The sequence below is a fragment of the Nyctereutes procyonoides genome, unplaced genomic scaffold (assembly GCF_905146905.1).
Source record: "Nyctereutes procyonoides isolate TBG_1078 unplaced genomic scaffold, NYPRO_anot_genome, whole genome shotgun sequence".
In the NCBI taxonomy this organism is placed as follows: Eukaryota; Metazoa; Chordata; class Mammalia; order Carnivora; family Canidae; genus Nyctereutes; species Nyctereutes procyonoides.
The window spans coordinates 46140065-46159476 of record NW_026575047.1 but is presented as its reverse complement, the minus strand read 5'-3'; the positions used below and the strand labels follow the sequence as shown (position 1 = coordinate 46159476).

General features: G+C 37.7%; 1 protein-coding gene across 6 annotated transcripts in view; it reads right to left on the bottom strand.

Annotated features, from left to right (window-relative positions):
• The window catches only part of MCTP2 (multiple C2 and transmembrane domain containing 2), a 241253-nt gene that overhangs the window by 102210 nt on the left and 119631 nt on the right, over positions 1-19412 (bottom strand). For all 6 annotated transcript variants that reach the window (XM_055326554.1, XM_055326553.1, XM_055326557.1 and 3 more), the window contains 3 exons: positions 15941-16127; positions 13561-13654; positions 503-605 (listed from right to left, as the gene is read on the bottom strand). In XM_055326554.1, the coding sequence (XP_055182529.1) occupies positions 503-605; positions 13561-13654; positions 15941-16127 (384 nt within the window). The remainder of the gene's footprint in view (positions 1-502; positions 606-13560; positions 13655-15940; positions 16128-19412) is intronic.

Genomic DNA, 19412 nt, shown 5'->3' with positions numbered 1-19412 from the left:
CCATAAGACAGTTCAGTCCAATAAGCTGGAATACAAAGAAACACTGGGACTCTTTAGGGAATCACAAATAATCTGTATTTTCCAAAAGACTCTGGCATAATACAAGCCTTTAGGCATTGCAAAAATGTTGTAAAATATAAACTTGAATTTATGGCAGGTCTACATTTGTAATTTTCTTTAACCCGGGAATGAATTAGTCTGGGTATATGGAAGCTTCCACCCACTCACAGATTAACTGACTTACTAAAAGATCTGCTTTACAAATGCCTCCTCTAACACTCCCTTGCAGTTCTAAATGGCCTCTTCTATTATTAACTCTATGCTCTATAAAATGAAAGGATAAAAGGTTTTCAGAAGGAAAAAAACAATAAAATTCATTCTTTGCACATAAAAATGGACAGAAAGTTCCACTCAAGAGGCCCAGCCTACCCCAAACATATCAAGGATAATTGATCTCTAAGTTAAAACCACTCCCTGGTATTCTGGAGACTAAATCACTTACAATGTAAAAACTTTGTTCCACTCGGGATTGAGGTTTTTGTAAATGGTGTGTGTCTGAAGTCGGTCATTGCCTAACTCCAACAAGCAAAAAGGATCACTCTTCCCTGGAAAAAGAACACAGGACATTGGTCAAGGCAAAGGAATCTCCCTGGTCAGAGACAAATGAATCTCAAAAGTAACAGAGGCCAAGTGAATAAAAGCCATGCACTTTTATACCAATAAAACTATGTTTGCTAAAAGAGCAAAAGTGAGCATCTCTTTCCAGCAAGTCTTATGTGGGAATTCAGGAAATGGACAGAACCTATATAAGTGTTGGGACTGTAGCATACTTAGTGGATAGAGATGGAAAAAAATAACCCAGATGCAGTCCAGAGAGCCAGTGACCACATAGGCTGCAGAGGAGCAGATGTCAATCTGGCATGTGAGGGAGTCCAGTTTTGTGTTTTGTTTTAATATAGAAGCTCCTCTCTATTTCTTGTCTAAGTGCTCCCTGCATCAATATAGATAATTACTCAGCCATAACTGGAAGCCTATGAGAACCTATAGGCTTCTGCATGGTCATGAGAGAAGGGAGGAAAACTATAAACATGGCTACTCAGGAGTTAAAACTACTCTGCAGGGTGTGGCCCTAAACTCATATGATCTTATATATTCAGTATGGGAATACATATGCTATATTTTTGCTGCTCATAAACAAGCAAAAGTAGAGTTCCATAAAGCAAGTTCAAAGTTTTCATCTTAAAAAAAAAAGTGAAGCTTAACCCTTACTTCTCTCATCTCACCTCTTCTTTTTCCACCCCACCTCACATACCCTCCAAAAGAAAAAAAAAGTTAGAAATTCCAAAATCCAAAGCTGGACCTAGAAAGTTACTGCCCCAAACAAACAAACAAACACAAAAACCTTTCTTTTGTTGGGTTTGACAGTGGGATCTAGAATCCTAACTGTCAGGGACAGAATGGATAGCTCTATAATGTCTGTACAACATGAACACATTGCCTGCCTCCGCAGCACAGCGACACTTTACAAAGCGGTGCGTACTAAATTAATTGGGGGCATAAGGACAGATGCCCCGCCAGCACATGGCCAAGGAATCCCAGGCCAGGGTCTAATGCCGAAAGCACTTAGGCCTCTTGACCTACTGCCCTACTATTTAGGTCACTGAACCTACACCTAATTAACTAAATAACCAGGAGCTCTAAGGTACAACACATCAATAGACAGACTGACACATGCAGGACTCTGCATGAAGACTCTATTAAAAAAAAATTAAAAGAAGAAGAAGAAGAAGAACAGATGCATGGGCAAGGGTCAGTATGTAACAGGAGATTTCATTCAACTAACTAGTGCTCTGGACACTTAGATGCCAGGCCAAAGCTTTTACATCAATGAATGCCAAGATCTCAGTGGTCAGTAGACAAGGACCAAGCCATAGACAAAAATGAGGTGGGGTTGTCAATTACAAACATGGAAATGGCCCCTGTCTAAATTTAGCAGAGAAGGAACTTATTAAAAATAGTATCAGGGGGCTTTCAAAATCATTGCGAAGATTTGAAAGCCAGGCTTAAAATCACTAGAAAACCAAAGAATGGTATAGAAATATGCAGGCACAAGAATGTCAGTTACTTTCTCTCCCCAGGAAAAGTCTGGCCTCTGCTTCCCAGGAAAATTAGCTTCACAGTTCCTGGCCCCTGGGTGTGGTGGCCACCTCTAATACGAATTATCCTCTCCTGCTTCTTTGCTGCACTCGATATAGATGTAATGGCCTCCAAGGAAACCTCTGATTACTCCTGTCTCAACAAGTACCCATGCCCTAAACACCAGTGCTCAAAGGAAGTACTGGCTATTTACCTTCTGCCAATGCAAGTAGGCTCTGACCTCTTTTCCAAAACACGCAATAGGAAACTCCCAAAATTTACAAGGGGTTTTGGATGTTGGGCAGCTGAAATCAAACCAACACAAAAATCCGTCTGTATCTTAACAAGAAATCTTGCTTATTTAAAGACAGTTTTAGGGGTCCCTGGGTAGCTCAGTTGGTGAAGCATCTGCCTTTGGCTCAGGTCATGATCCCAGGGGGGGTCTTGCTTATTGGGGAATTTGCTTCTTCCTCTCCCTCTGCAGCTCCTATTTGTGCTCGCTCCCTCTCTCTCTCAAAAAATTAAATAAAATCTTAAAAAAAATAATAAAGACAGTTTTACTCTGGGAGTACACTTTGCAGGGTAAGGGATAGGTTCTGGGCAGGGGCGCTGCCGATGGAGGAGGGCAGATTACCCCTTTAACAACCAGGCACATGAAGACAACATGTGCTCTCTGCTGCACACTTAGGTAGAGGACGCTGGATCCCTCAACCCGAGCTGAAGCAGCTACTTAACCATTTGTCAGACTGTTAGTAGGTGTCAGGACTGGTCCTCTAGAGACACCAACATGACATCCCATCAGCGCTCACTCCGGGGGAAAGCATCTGACACTTTTAATGAAAGCCCTGGGGTTACTCCACAGCAGGGCAGAGACGTGGCCGGTCCTGTGCAAGCACAGGTGGGCTTGAGCTGTGGCCCCCTCTCTCTCTCTCAAGCCAGCACACTCTTAGCTGTCCCAGCTAATGAGGAACAGACTTCCTTCCAGAAACTGGGAACTTCAGTTATGAGTCTCCAAGGAACATACTGCACCAACTCTCTGAAGGTGATTCCGTCAAAGCTCATTAAAATGCTGCATTTATTAATATTACGGTATAAGCAGGCAGAGAGGAGGAAGAGGAAACAAAGACTTTAAAACACTGATAGAGTCATTTATCTACACTTTACAAATTGCTTTTCTTCCCTTAAAAGGTTTTTAGAAATGTGGGGATTTTCTAAAGTTTAAAAAATGAATACATTTATTGGAAATAAAAATGATGTCCCATAATAAATGGAATGTCCAAATGTTCGCCAATGGTCCTGAGCAAACAGCACCAGACAGACTGACCTATCCACACCTGGGTCTGCACTTTTTGTCTCTGCTCCATCTAGTTTTACAGGTAAAACATCTAGATGACCTCTTGTATGCCCAGATGCCATGTCACCTTGACACGGTTACACCGCTGGTGATTCCGTTTCACAGAGCTGCTTTAGCACCTTGCGCCGCATAGCCTTTGCTGCTTTTCAACACCACTTTACAATTCATTTATATTCCTTGAATGGCAAGTAGAGGCTTCTCATTTAAATAATTTTACCTTTATATCAGTTACAGAAGTTGGATGGAAGTAATAAATGTATTTTAGAGGTCATATCATTCATCTGACAAATATTTATTAAGCACCCACTCTGCTCCTGGCACTGAACCAGGCCCTGATGTACGCAGACCACCAAGTTATTACTTTTAAAGGACTCTCATAATAATCTCTGCTTTTCAGCAAATGTCACCTTTTCAGTGAAAACTTTCTTCGTGCTCCCTGCCAAGAGACTGAGTTGCTCTCATTTCTGATCTCTGGCTGTGTGTTTTCCTTTCACTTCTCATATTCCACATCTGAGCATTCCTATTCCATATTCAGTACTGTATTTCATTTAAGGGTCCAATGCAGGCATACCCAAGGGGTGCATACCCCACCAGTCCCTGTGAAGAGTGCCGTGATCCAGTGAAAGAGTCCTATAGGGAGATTTCTGGCTTCTGGTGGCAGGTGCCAGCTGGAGGAGGCCACCTCACTCCTTCTGCTCTATGCAAGTACCCATGCTTTACCCAGCTTCTCATTCAGTTCTCACATCAACTCCTAGAGGTGAGGAATGCTTGCATCCTTTTGCAAAAGAAGAGCCTAAAGTTCAGAGGGATTTAGTGTGGTTGATCAAAGTCCAGAAAGATTTCATAGTGGAAATGAATCTTAGAACAACGTTGAGGAGGGTGAGGAGGAGGCTTCATTTGGCTAGTAGAAATAGCTGGGTTCATCTTGAGGAGATAGGGATGGATGAGAGCCTTAAATTTACTAACAAGGTAGACATGCAGATATATATTGATAAATAGTACCAATCAGAATATGTAAGATATGGATGAATAAAGGCTGAAATTAGCCTCAAGCTTTGAAGGCCATGATCAGTCCTTTTCATTTAAATGCATTTCTTTTTTTCTCAGCCAGCAGCCAGGAGCCACTGCAGACTATCAGCACAAGGGGCAGGATTTGAAGAAAGTGTTTCTAGAAGAAGCTAATTCCTGAAACTAAGCATGGAGCATCACAGCTCAGACAAGCTGGGAAGGAGGGGAGGCCAACAGAGCTGTCCTAGACTAAATTTCTACAAACTCTCCCTTCATACCTTGTGTCCAACCATATGCTGATGGTTGATGTCCAACCTTACTAGGGCATATTGGAGCAAATTCTATGTGCTCATCCTGAAAATCTATTCTCTGATAGTTTACCCCACACGATCCATCCTGATCTACCTCCTATTCCCAAACCCTTTGATGAAGGTTGGTGTGTCTTTCCCCCCATCCTGACTAGTGTGCAGAGATGTGGGTCTCAGACATGCTTCCTACACTGCGTGTCGAATGACCTCTCCCTGCAATGCTCTCTTAACCCCTGGTTCTAACTAAAAAACACAGAGGCCGATTAGCCTCGAAGACCTAGTTCAAGATGCATCATCTTCATAGAACTCTCCCTGCAACCTTAGGTTCCAGAGAGCCTTCTCTCTCCCTCTAGCTCTGATGATGATTAATTTGAAAACTATAATATCTCACAGTGATGTGCCTGCTCCTTTAGTCAACAAATACTCTATGATCCCTGCCCTGGGAAAGCACTGTGCTGGGGGCTAAGAGGGATTTTCAAAGAAAAAGAAATATTGATCTCTATGGGTTCTGGGTATAACTTTTCAAGCATGTCCTGCCTTCCGATGTAGGTTGCAAACTTCACAGATAATCCAAAGCATGACCTCAATGAAGTCACACAAGTGAGGAATTCCTTACATTGCTATTGCAATGTCTGGAGCAAAAGGCAGACAAATCTGTATATTAGGACTGAGAGATCCACAAAGGAAGAGAAGGACTTAATTTTGCTGAAATTCTACTTAACTAAATTTCTGATATTCTACTATTCCAGCACAAACACAGAACCTATACAAGAACCAGTGACACAATAATTTTTCTTTCTCCTAACTGCATTCCTCCATCAACCACTCAAGTTCCAAAAAACAAACAAATAAACAAACAAACAACAAAAAACACACCATCACCCTCTGCATTTACCCAACATCTCCCCATTTCCACTGAGGCTCCCTCAAAATCCTTGCTTCTCCAGGCACATGCTTTCTTCCAGATTTTGGAAAAGCCCTGCAGGCTCTGGAACATGCTGTTCCCTTATTTTAAAATGCTTTTCTTGTGGTGCCTGGGTGGCTTAGTCGGTTAGGCTGCCACCATCAGCTTAGATTATTATCCCAGGGTTCTGGGATCAAGCCCAGCATTGGGCTCCCTGCTCAGCAGGGAGCCTGTTTCTTCTTCTCCCTCTGCTCCCCCTGTTTGTGCGCGCTCTCTCTCTCTCTCTCTCTCTCTCTCTCTCTCTCTCTCTCTCTCTCTCCCTCTGCCAAATAAATAAATAAAATATTCTAAAAGAATAAAGTGCTTTTCTTTTACCTCTTCTGTGTTAATTCATCTCTGACATGTCAGCTAAAACATCACTTGCTGCAGGAACACCAGTCAGGTAGTCCTTCAATGAACCTTGACACCCAGTTCTTGACCTTAGGAGTATAACTGTCATTACAATTGACCCTTGAACAACTTGCGTTTGAAAGGTGCTGGTCCACTTACATGTGAATTTTTTTTAAATAAATAATACAGTACAATATTGCAAAAGAATTTTCTCTTCCATGACTTTCTTAATAACATTTTCTCTAGTTTATTTTATTGGAAAAATATAGTATATAACACATATTCCCCTATGTGTTATTGGACTATTTATGTTATTAGCAAGATTTCACATCAACAGTAGGCTATCAGTAGTTAAAAGTTATATGCCAATTTTTGACTGCATGGAGTAAGCCCCTCATGTTAAAGTGTCAACTATAGATGCTACTGGTTTAATTAGTCACTTCACATAAGGGCAAAGAGCAATTTCTATTCCCTGTGACATCACCAGAGCCTACCATGGCCTCTCAGGTAGAGAAAGTATACTTGCTGAATAAATTAAGATAATTAATTACTAAGTTCCCAAATAATACAATCGAAGTGATTCCTTTGTTAATTCATAGAACAAAAATGAACTGAGTTCATTCATTCTTTAGGTACCAGTAAGTTAAAACTGCTAAATCTTACATATACTCCTAAACTCTGCATTGACAAGAGTCCATGTTCTTTGGCAGGCTATTAAAGCAGATGGTGAGCCAAAGACAGATTTATATAGTTTTTGATGTGTTTTTAAAAAGTTGGTCTTGACTTGAGCTCAGCTATCCAAGAGGTTCTCAAGGAAATTAAAAGCATTCAATCACTATTGTTAAGCTTTCTAGAAATTGCAATTATAGCCATCCCTCTGAAAATAGAGCACATCTTTAAGAGGAGAGATATTGCTATGGATACAACTTTAAACAGACAAGGAAAACAAACCAGAAAATGGACAGGTGACTTAAAATCCCCAGTGAACAATAACTATAGGACTATTTTTCCTCTGATACAGTAGTCATGTTTTGGAAAAAAAAAAAACTTACAGCCAGTGTTATAATTTTTTTTTCAGTGTGATAATTTATAGAAATTACTTAAAAGCCATTATTATAGCATATGGCTGGAATATTTCTACTCTATAATGTGGGATCTGAATGAAGTGCTTTGGTCAACAGTTTCTCAGAATTTTTTGTGTGTAACAAAAAAACTGATGAGCCCACAAAAAATCTTATATGGATAAAACTGTTATTCAGATTATCAAAATGTAAACACAAGTACTAAACTGGTTGGAGTATGCGAATTTTCCTACCATGAAACGCATTTTTTTACCCTTAACTTTTATCAGGCAGTAAAAAACAGAACAAAAAGAAAAACATTTTAGATTGGTAACTAGATTTCTAAAAGTGCTTGAAAAGCCAATTATGATTAGAAATGCTGGTATTTCTGACATTATTTACAAGTAGAAAAATTATAAATAAAATATTAAGATAATAACCTGTGGAATTCCCCATATCAACTAGACTCTAAGCAAATAAATTTAATAAACAATGGAAACAGTATTTATTGAACATGTAAGAAGTGTCAGACAAGTTCACATAGATTTTAGTTAAGCCTCAAAACATCCATTAGGAAGTAGAGACTTACGGTGGACCCAAGGCTGCCAGTATGTGGTAGAACTAAGATTTAAAACAGTTTTCTATTTCTATATATGTTTTTCATCATAATATGTAAGGATTAAAGTGAAAGGCAGCAACTGTAAAAAAGAAAGGGAGGGGCAAAAAATGGGGACTGAGTTTCATCTTTGATGAATAAATCACTGAACTAAACATTGATTTATTTAATGCATGAGTCACAATCACTTAGGAAGGGGCTCCTGTACTGAATGACTGGAGAATTCTACCACAGTCAGCAGAGATCAACAGTGTGTGGAATAGCCCAAGAGCTCCTCCTAATGGCACTGAGAACTGGAAATGCCACCCAGATTTTGAGCAAGGTCCTCGTCCTCTTCAATATACTCGCTGCCCTCTATGGGCAGCTCTGCAGCAGAGGAGGAAGGCTGAAGTGACCAATTTCCTCAAGTAGAGTAGGCACTCAATGAATATTTCTTGAAGATCACTAGATCTACCACTAAATTGGCTTTTCTTAAGTTGAGACAAGCTTTAAAAGCAATTGGGAATCTATACTAGGCTCCCTGGAAAGAAGTTGGAAATTCTGGAATTAAATTTATCTTTGTTTTCCTGGATCAGGCACTATAAAGGCTCCTATCATGTTTATTTACCAAATAAGGCTACTTCACAATAACCTGCGTTTCGTTGTTGTCTGCAAACATGGTCTTTTCCACTCCTCTGATAGATATTTTGACACTAATTTGCGGTTGTCTTATAATAACACTGGAAACAGAGAAGGTCCAAGTGACAAACTTATGGGCAAGAAGTCACAAAGATCCAGATATATTTGGGAATATTTTGTGTTTTATGGGTAGGTTTCATATGGCAAAATGTGCCAAAAAGTTGCAAGGAGAACAAGTAATTCCGGATTGTAAGCAACGATGGTATTTGCAGTTTTGTTCCTTCATTGTTTCCTGATACTTCCCCAACTTCTTATCATGGCATATCATTATAATGCTAGGAACATAAAGAATTAAGATAGAATTGCATAACAAAAAGCAGAAATATTGAGACCTATGTCACATTGTTATAGTATGTACTATCATTCTACACTGAGGTGGGCTTTCAATGCTGCCCTACTTGCTCTTTTGCTGCTGTTGGCTTGATGAGGTAATGAAAACTCTGTTTCTGTATCCTCATTTTATGCCAGAATTTTTAACAGCTAGGGGCACCCCAGTAGTGGTAAATAGGGTGAGAGAATAAAGCAGAGAGAGACCAAAGAATAACCAGTCTTAACACTATAAGATTCCCCAGGGGAAAGGATGTCAACATTTAAGAATTATTTTAAAGAATAAAGATAAGGCTTAATGGCTTAATTAGCAGGAAGGAAGAAGTGTGAAACCTACATCTTGATTCTGAGAATATAAGAGAAGAGTCATGACTAGGTGTTGAACTTGGCACGTACCTTATGCAAATGGTCGCCATGATGTCTTCAGTACTCATACACTGAAGCCATCCCTATGTGTTAAAATCCAACAGGTTTCCCACAATAGTCTATCAACTCTAACAAGGCTCTCTAGAACAATTCTCCCTATATGTGCTGAATATTTAGTAAATAGTTGGCTACTCATCACTGGTCTCTCAATAGGTAAAATAAGAATTGCTATTTGTACTGAAATACAATTCTGACCAGAAAAATATTTCAGTTCTCTAACAATTTTTCCATTTATCTATCACCTATATTATTATCTTTAATGAATTAAACCCTGTTTTTTTTTTCCCCAGCAGTATTAATTCATGAAACTGACATATACCTCTGGGCAAAGTAGAAGATACACCCTCATTCTCTCTGAGGGTTTTACTGTGGAGAGGGAACCTGTTGCTCACATCATTTTTCAGCTTGGTCGTGAACAAAACCTTCCTCTCTCGTTTAATCATTAGAAAGTGGATTACTTTCTTCTCAAAATAGCTGACTTTTAAGACTGGCGGCAGCTGAGCGGAGCATGGGGGTCTCATTAAGTATTACAAACAGCTAGGCTCACCTTGAGTCTCAAGGTACAATTTATCATCTGTTCCGTGAATCAAGGCTATAGTCTGTTTTACTATAGAAGTAATAGCATCAGAATGGATAACCTATTACTTAAAAATTTTAGGTTATCCTGGGCACAAGGTGTTTGTGAGACAAACTCTTTAATAAAAATATCTGACAGGCTCTTCTATTAGAATGACTGCTTATGGCTATCCACATCTAATATTGGCTGTAGAGAACATTAAAATGTCTTTCACCAATTTTAGAGGGATGGGCTGCAAGAGAAGATAGATTAATTCAGATTCTTTTAAAAAAGTCTTCTCCAAAAAAAAAACAAAAAAAAAAAAAAGAAAAAAAAAGAAAAAGTCTTCTCATTTATATACAAACAAATGTCAGGCATAAAAAAAAATGCCAAGCTATATATAAATTCAAATGTATTAGTGTTAAACTGGTTCAATCACATAGTGTATTTATAAACAAATGAATTAATTCAAAAATAATATATCCTTTTTATACATTAGAGCTTTGAAGCCTCTATCTTTTGTAAATAACTTAATATTGGTAATATTGATTTAGGCAATTAATATCTTAATACATTTTGAAAGATACACTTTTTTGTTTATATAAGAAACATATTTTCATTTCTAATGGGAAGTTCACCTTGGTATATGTTTGTGTGTGTGTGTGTATATATATATATATATATATAACATATATAGTATATATATTATATATGTAATATGTACATAATATTCTAATGTTCTAAAATATTAGCAAAGTAATGGGGATTCACTTTCTCCAAAATTTAATTTCTTTTCATGACTACATAATCACAACACCAGTAACTGCTAATGAGGAATATCCTACTATGAGCACAGTGGCAAATATTTTCTTTTTCTAATTGTTCCTTGCAAAAACACTTGAAAATGGACAAAACACTGACAAGAAGGCTTACCAAGTACATTAATTTCTGTCACACCAAGTACCAAGTACATTCATTTCTGCCGCAGGACAAGAGGTCCCTGTACTCTGCAAACTGTAGCAGTAACCTCCATAAAAGATCTCTCACTGGACCTTTGCTTTATCAGGTTCCTTGGAATCTTCAGTGAAACAAACTTAAAGTATCAACTGTTATGTTTTTTTTTTTTTTTAAGAAACAAAGAATTACTAAGAAATGTAAAACAGAAATATTAAGGTTAGAAAGTTCCAAACCTTTTGTACTCTGGTTACTCAAAGTAAATAGATTTCTTTTTTATTTGCAAGGGTGAATACTTTGCTCCCTAAACCACTCATTTATAAAGTATAGACGACTGGAAAAGGCTGGGTATGGGGTATAAATAGTTATTTCTTTCTTAAATGTTTCTGCTACTGACAGCATGCATGTACATACCTTCTGATTCCCCATCAGCCAGCATTTTTTTTTTACTGCATATCAAGTAAATTGTAACAGTGATCAGTAACAGCAGCAATAGGCTGAGTCCCCAGGATATGATACAGTAACTAAGCTCTTGGAGGTATTAATTACACTCTTAGGGCTACTTCCCTGCCACCTGAATCTTTTTTTTTTTTTTTTCATATAGAAAATTTACTTTACAACTCTCTGCATTAGGTCCACTTTGTTGCCCTAAAGCATTATCCTGGTTGAGAACAGACTGGAAGATTCACGCGGAAGCCTGTCAACCTATAAAGAACACAGACTGTGAAATTTGGTTCTAAAAATAAAGATCAATATGGTCTAAAGACACGTTTAGCTAATTATAAGGATCTTTGCTTCAATTCAGAAGAGTAGTAATTTTCTCATAAACAATACAGAGACAGTAAAACACCAGGGCATTCAATCAAACCCTACAGCATGACTGGGTTTGCAACCATTCCTCTTTGCTACTGGAATCCTCTGGTACTCACCTTCATCCACCCCAAAACTATCTACTGGAATCTTGAATATAAAGAAAATGACAATATTTCCCCCAAAAGTTATTCTTCTGAAAAGAGAGGTTTTTTTTTCTTGCCTTGTTTTCTGGTCTTTCCAAATATTTCCAGGTTTTGTTTTTGTTTTTGTTTTTCCCCCAGATTTCTCTCCTATTCACTTTATTTTAATAGCCAGAATACTGTTCTGGTTTGGAAAAGTTGACACTGGCCTGAAACACCTCAATAATTACTAGTTTTAGGGGCTGTAGAGAGGGCACCTGTCCAGATGGGTAAAATAAAGGTTTTCTTAAAAGTATTTCCACATATGGATGCAGTTGTAAGCAAGATTAAAAAAAAAAAAAGCTTTAATGCATTCCAATTAGTTCCTAGAGATCCCCAAACATACAACTACAGAGAGAATTTTTAAATATATAGCTCGAAGGCATGAATGAGTTCTTGTGTTTGGGACATTTCCTGAGACATCAACAATCATAGATTCAAAAAGAACTGTATGTAAACATTCAGATGGAAATAAAAATAATTGCCTCTGGAAGACTGGTAGATAACTCTAAATGTACAGTACTGATAACAAAACTCCCCATGCCAAAGGCAGATGGGAAAAGGGTGAATTAAGTGTTTTCATAAACTATACAGAAGTTTTAAAAGAAAGGAAAATTTCTAAATCAAACTGAGACTGAAAACGTTTTTAACCAATTAATGAATAGAAGTAATCATCTGAGTATTTCACCAGCAATCCCCCAAATTCATTTATTCATACCAGCCAAAATATGATTTTTGGATCTTCTCCCTGGGCATTTCCTTAAGATCAACATCATCTTATTTCTTATGGTTTATACAGTAGTGATTTCTATTGGTTCATTTTTTGATGGAAGGGGATTAGAACATTTTTTTTAAAAAAATAAGTTTATATTTTCCATCCCTTTCTTCATCTTTTTTTTTTTTCTTAGAAAGTGCTTAAAATTAAAATTCTCTTTTCCAAACTCTGATCTTCCTCTCAGGCTCCAAAGTTTGAAGGCTATTGTCACATAGTGTAACTTGTTGCCTAGAAGAAGGCAGACCACATTCTAAAAATAGGAGATGAAGTAAGGCTTGCAGTACCTTGGCCATGCATAAAACCTCTACACTCTTCTTTGTATACACTGTATTCTTTGTATTTATATCAATTTGCTTGGTAAATAGCATCTGTCACATCAGTGTCTCTCCATTTTTAGTAGAATGAGTTAATTTGGCAATAAGAAAAGAGTCACCCTCTGATCAGACAGTGGGATGTCTGGATTACTCTCCTCACAGTCAAGCATATCTCAGCACAAAGCATGTCTGCTTTTGCCTCTGTCTACAAGGTCAAGTTAGTGAGTTAACAATAGAAATTTTGTATAAGACCATGTCAACTGCAAAGTGGTCCCACGGCCAAGACTTTGGTTGTTGTTTCAGAGAAGTGCCAGCCAGATGGGCTTTCATGCTAAAATTTACAAACCACCACTTTCTCTTACACTGTGAAGAATGGAGCACTCTAGGCAAAGAACACCACCAAGGAGTGACGCCAGGAAGTCGAACCTGTCTTTTGAGGTAGTACAGTAAAATTTTCTCAGAAAATTAATTTAACAAGTAAAGAAGTCATGGCACTAATCATCCACAAATATATTTGAAAGCCAATGGGACTAGTATATTATCTAATCAGAGTAAAATTATTTGAAAAAATAATCTGGTGAAAAACGTTTGTAAGTGAAAAAAACTGCTTGACTACATCATTTTTTTCCCTTCTATTACTCTCTTTGGAAGAGCATGATTGCTTGTGTATGCTTCCACTTATTAAAAGATTTTGCTTTGCCATCAGATCATTTCAAAACAGGAAATAAATAAAAACGAAACTGAATGAAAGATGTTTATACCTGAGAAATCTGCTGCTAAGAGATCTACTGCCTTTAAAACCTTCACTTGTAAAATGCCGACGTCCTTCATATCTCTCAGGGAATTCTGTAAGCGCTGAAGGGGAGAAAAGTAGATCATACATGAAAATAGCTTTCTAATATACTATTTACTGCCATAAAGTCCTATAAGAAGTACAGTCCGGATTTACCATCACTTTTTTGGTGCAAAGCTCAGGAAAGTTCTAAAATGCATTCTATCAGTCAATGGGACAGTTAGGCTTTTGCAGAAATCAGTTTAAAGTGACTGAGAATGAACTAGTTTCAAAATAAACCAATCACAAAGCACACACAATCTACATTTAACACTGCCTCCTGGTGATAGCATAGATATCCCATGGGGAAAATGTGTGTGGAGCTACATTCATTCTCTTTTTCCCCTTCTTTCTCTTCAATGAAACTTTTAAGTCACTCAAAAAGGCAACATTTTTTTGACCTCATTAGTACAAACTTTATGGATACCAGAGGACTCAATCTGGACCTTTCACAGATACTTACTACCACTGGAAAAAGAGTGAGGATGGAAATACGATGCATTTTCTGGTCCACGTTTTAGTCAGCTCATTAAATTAGAGTCTGAGCATCTAGTATCACCCTGTATTCACATTTATTTTATTTTTTAGCTTGCATGAGCCAACACTTGAATGTATCTACTGATAATTCTTAAAAATGCAGAATAATTCCCTGTGCATATACATTGAATCCTTCAGAAATGGTGCATGAGACAAGCAGATAAACGATCTCTGCATGCCTCCAGAACACATCTGCTGAAAAGATTCTGCTTTCAAACTTTAGGATATAGTATTTCCGCTATCATTGGATAACTAAAAACCTGTGATAGGCAGGCTTTGGAGATTTATGGGAAGACAGTAAAATCCTTGTTCTTTAGGCATTTCAGGATAAAATAACAATAACTGAATAATAGTTCATGTTTAACTTCATATGCACCATTTCTAGGCACTTCTGAAAGTTGTTTTTGCTGTGTATTTTCAACCTAACAAAAAAGAAAAAAAAACTAGTTTAAGCTAATCAGGAAATATTTGAAATAAAATACTTTTATAGTTTAAATGTGGAAATGCCTTCAAGATGATCTATTCTTACAAGCTAAAAAACAAGAGGTCTGGAACTTGTGTTTTATGACAGGGCATTCTTTCCTTCTAACATGTTGGCCAGCTCTTTCACTGAAAAAACAAAACAAAACACTTGATATTTCTATTCTGATTAGCCTTTTCAAATCTATTTTCCCGGAGTACTCCTCACATCCTGAGGCATTATTCAAAGCAGTCATTATGATCTTATCTAAAATCACCTTATAAATATATGATACCCCTCATAAATTTGGCAAATTTTGCAATTTACCTACGGGAAAGTTTGGGGAGAAATCTTAATATTTACCATCAAATTTTTATTTGCTTAACTGCAGTCATCAGAGAGAATATTAATAAGTGGATTTTGTAGAAACTCTTTTAAAGCATACCAACTGGGCATGCATAGTCTGTGTTGACAATGTGTAGCTAAGTTTTTAACTCCTGAAGATAAAGAATTATTCAATTAATCAATACACCTCAAAGTGAAGGATTATGGAGGCACTAAAGTTTATGCTGAGAATAATATTCCCATTAAATAGGGATTCATTTTTGCTTCATTTTCATACCGCTTTTCTAAAACATGCCTTTCATGTGTGGCCGTAAAATAAACATATTGATTTAAAAGAAGGTAGGATGAAAGCAGAATGCAAATAAAGGCACCTAGAAAGCCAGAGTACAAAAAATAAATCAAGAGCACGAAGACATTTGATTTAAAAATGTTGAGTGGACTTTTAAGCTCCTTGCAACTACTTAGGCAAGAATCAGAAACTGCTATTATTATCCAGAGTGGTACAGAATGGCTTTCTGTGCCTGTCCAGGGCTTTGAGCTGTTTTCCAAGACATAAGCACTCTCTCACTTGATCTTGAGAGGTTCTGGAAAGGTAGCTTTAACACTGCAAGCATTATGGCTGATTAAATAATAAAAAAAAAAAAAGCTTTTGTGAACTTATGTTAAAATTCATATACACACACAGACATGCTAAACAAGTTTGCCTCATGGATTTCAATGTTCTGCAATGACTTTCTAAAAACTAAAAATTCAAAATACTGTTCTGGGCTTTGAAAATCGCAAACTCTAATCTACTTTCACCTTCTCGCTAGTGCATTAACCTCTAGATCTGATGTCTTGTTTTATGAGACATGCCATTAAACTCTGGACAAAGATCTCTTTTCATGCAGCTTTTAAATTCAGAGACCTTGTTTCAAATCAAAAGTGGAGGTGGTGGGGGGTGGTGTAACAAGGCAAAAGCACTCACATATCGCTGGGCAATCTGCTTTCTTTCGCTGGGGTCTGCCAAGGGGCACACACAGAGATCAGAGACAGAGACTCCAGTACAGGGAGTAAGTGTGATCAACATCAGGAGAGCCCCCAGGCAGCTCTCTAGAGGCAGCTCCAAGCAGTTGGCTTGCCTGAGCGGCAGGGCCCCGATATCCACTTTACACCTGGAAAAGTTGGAGGAATCAAAGAAAAAGGATTAACTCATGGCCACTTCTGAACCTCCAAAGCACCTGATTTGTTTTTCCTCATCCCCCAAACCTCACTCCGGCTCATCATGGGTTACTTGCACAGTGAAAGTTGCGGGGCTCCCTCTGGCTCTTAATTTTCACTGCCAGCCTAACACACTCCAAGATTAAGGAGAGGAGGAGGTAAAGAAACCAAAGAGAAGGCAGCACAGAGGGGACCCTGAGTGCAAAGAGAAGAGTCAGATATTTGCCCCATGAGGTCTGTAAAAAGACCATGAGCTCGAGAATTAGGGAGAAAAAAGTTCAAAATTCAAGCTCTATGGATGAGGGATCTCTATGGATTCTCTGTATTGCATCTTTTGCCAGCAAAGAGAATAAAGGATCATGATTCAAAAAGAGGAGAAAAGATAAGAGAAATTCAGGTGGCAAAGGGTTCATTGGAGAAACTATTTTCTTCCAGATTAATGCCAACTGGTAGGTTTTTATTTAAAGCAACGTGTTAAGGTGTTTTCCTAATAGGCGCAGTTCCACAGGGTTTCCCCAGGTGGATTGCTTTTGGACAAATGAAGCATGAAGTGCTGTTGATTGATCCCATTTCAGCAACACTGCCAGGAAAAGGCTTCACCCATCTGCTATAAATTGCATGTTTTCCGTCTCTTAACAGCCAATGTTCTGGCGTTGTTGAAAACCTCAAACACATTTATATATGGAAACAAACACCAAAAAGGAGGCTGAGGTGCTAAGCCATTTATTTGCTTTAACACTGAAAACTCTGGGTTTGCCTGGACCACACCTGCTTTGTTTACACATAGGTGGATGGAAAAGGTAGGGTCAAGTCAAGGGAGGGAGGGCAGGCAGTGGTGGTTCCTAGCTGCAATATGTGTGTGGATGTGCCTGTGTGTGTAATTCCCATTTTCCCTCCATAGCTATTGAATGAGATGAATATTCAAGACTTTATAAAGAAGCGCTGCCTCTCACAATGTGGGACAAGGATGGATTCTTACCCTAAATCTTTTTTTTTTAATAATAAATTTATTTTTTTATTGGTGTTCAATTTGCCAACATACAGAATAACACCCAGTGCTCATCCCATCAAGTGCCCCCCTCAGTGCCCATCACCCATTCACCCCCACCCCCCGCCCTCCTCCCCTTCCACCACCCCTAGTTCGTTTCCCAGAGTTAGGAGTCTTCATGTTCTGTCTTCCTTTCTGATATTACCCTAAATCTTCAATGGACTTTGTATGCTTGCAGATAATTAAAAGTAGGTAACCTTATCCAACATTTATAAAGCAATGACAATTAGATATGAGTTCCAGTTTAATAAAATTGAAACCTTGCAATCCCTTCCCAATTAAAGAGAAAAATACCAATATTAAAAGTCTATACCAGTTTTTACTACCAAATTAAAAAATACATATTTTAATACTTTATATGTGCCTATAAAATTAAATACTTGTGGGTATTTATTTCCTAATTACCAAAAGTGATTTCAGTTATAAGAAGAGGTGGCAATTAGAGCTTTTGCATGTAATAAATTCATCAAGTATTTCTACCAGAGACATGTCACAAAAAAAGCTGTCTTTTTAAATAATCCTCTCTGCTTTGAATCAAAAAAAAAATTTTGTGTGTGTGACAATAAAGAAGCTTTTAAAGTTTTCTACCATGAAAATAGGAGTTCCTGAATATTTTTATTTCATAAGCAAGTATGGAAGTGAGGAATTTTGGTTGGAAAGAAAGAAATGTCAAGTCCTTTAAGCCATTTCTACAAAAATTAGTACCCACAAATTTTTAACAAATATAGAATAGGAATACATTGCTAAGCATTATTTTACACTGTTATGTGTACTTTCATTGAACAAAGCTCTTTCTTATGGAAATATAAATGATTCAAATTTGTAAGGATTTTTTTTCTGGTGGTCACTTTCATTAGTCCAAATTAGCAATAACCTATTTATGGCACAATCATCTTCTTTTATTAGTATTGACAATTTATTTTCATCCTTTGAGTTTTACCTTGCTGTTGTAGCAGTGGTTTTGTTTTTTGAACAACCAGAAGTTACTTGAAGACAAGAAACAAATAATATTTGGGAGTTAAAAATGATTCATACAATAAGTTTTTATCAGGTAATTCAAAATGAACCTTACATTAACTCTAAAAAGTCATCTAAAAAGACTGTGAGCAATATTAGCATTTTTATAATAACTGTGTAAACTTTCTCAGTGCCTGTTTCAAGACACAACTCATCAGAATCATGTACCAGGCAAAATGCAAAGTAAAAGCTGGGTTTCTTCTCAGAAATTATACATTTCCACAAACTTTTTAGCCATTTCTCTCCCCTGTAAAACTTTTGCACCTATTCCATTTCTAAAGATTATTTGGATGTTGAAGAAAGAACACCTGCATGAAAACAGCCCTGCCTATTTTAGATAAAAGAGCCCCAAAGACAACAGATTGGGGATCTCTGCAGAAACTTAATGGATTCTACATGCTCAGCTAACTAATGAGTGGATTTAGCCAAATACTTTCACTTCCACAGTGACTTGAAACAACAAATTAAACTGATATATCGCCATCATGTCAATCATAAATGTTGATCCTTTGGCACATGGGTTATGAACCAGCCTCTGAGGGTCCCTGCCCTACTAGGCGAATTGCTACCTTAAGAATTAGGGATTATTTTACAGCTACCCTCCCTACAGGGTGAACAACTAGCTCCCTTCTAATGATGTTTTGTTTGTTTGTTTGTTTTTTGTTTTTTTTTTTTAGTAGGCTCCACACCAAACGTGGGGCTTGAACTTACAACCCTGAGATCAATGGTCACATGCTTTACCAACAAAGCCAGGTTGGCGCCCCCTCTAAAGATGACTTTCTATAAACTTTCTACAACTGAGTTACCTTCTGCCTCTCTTCTACCCACCTGGCTTCTGCATTTACTTCCACATTCTGGAAGAAGGAATGAATTCCACACAAAAACCTCTCCTCTACGCTCCCAATTTACTCTATTCCAATCTCAGTCTGCAGAGTTCCAGCTCATCCTCCTGTCTGAAGGAGAACCAGAAGCTCTGGAGGTTATCCAGAGGCTGGACGAATTATATTAACTCCAAGCTAGGAAGAGGTACTGCATTATCAGCAAAAGCAGAAGAAAGAAGTTTTAAAGAGGATTTGTCTCATGCAAACTGGTGCAGCTACTGTGAAAAACAGTGTGGAGGTTCCTCAAAACATTAAAAATAGAACTGCCTTATGATCCAGCAACTGCACTTCTA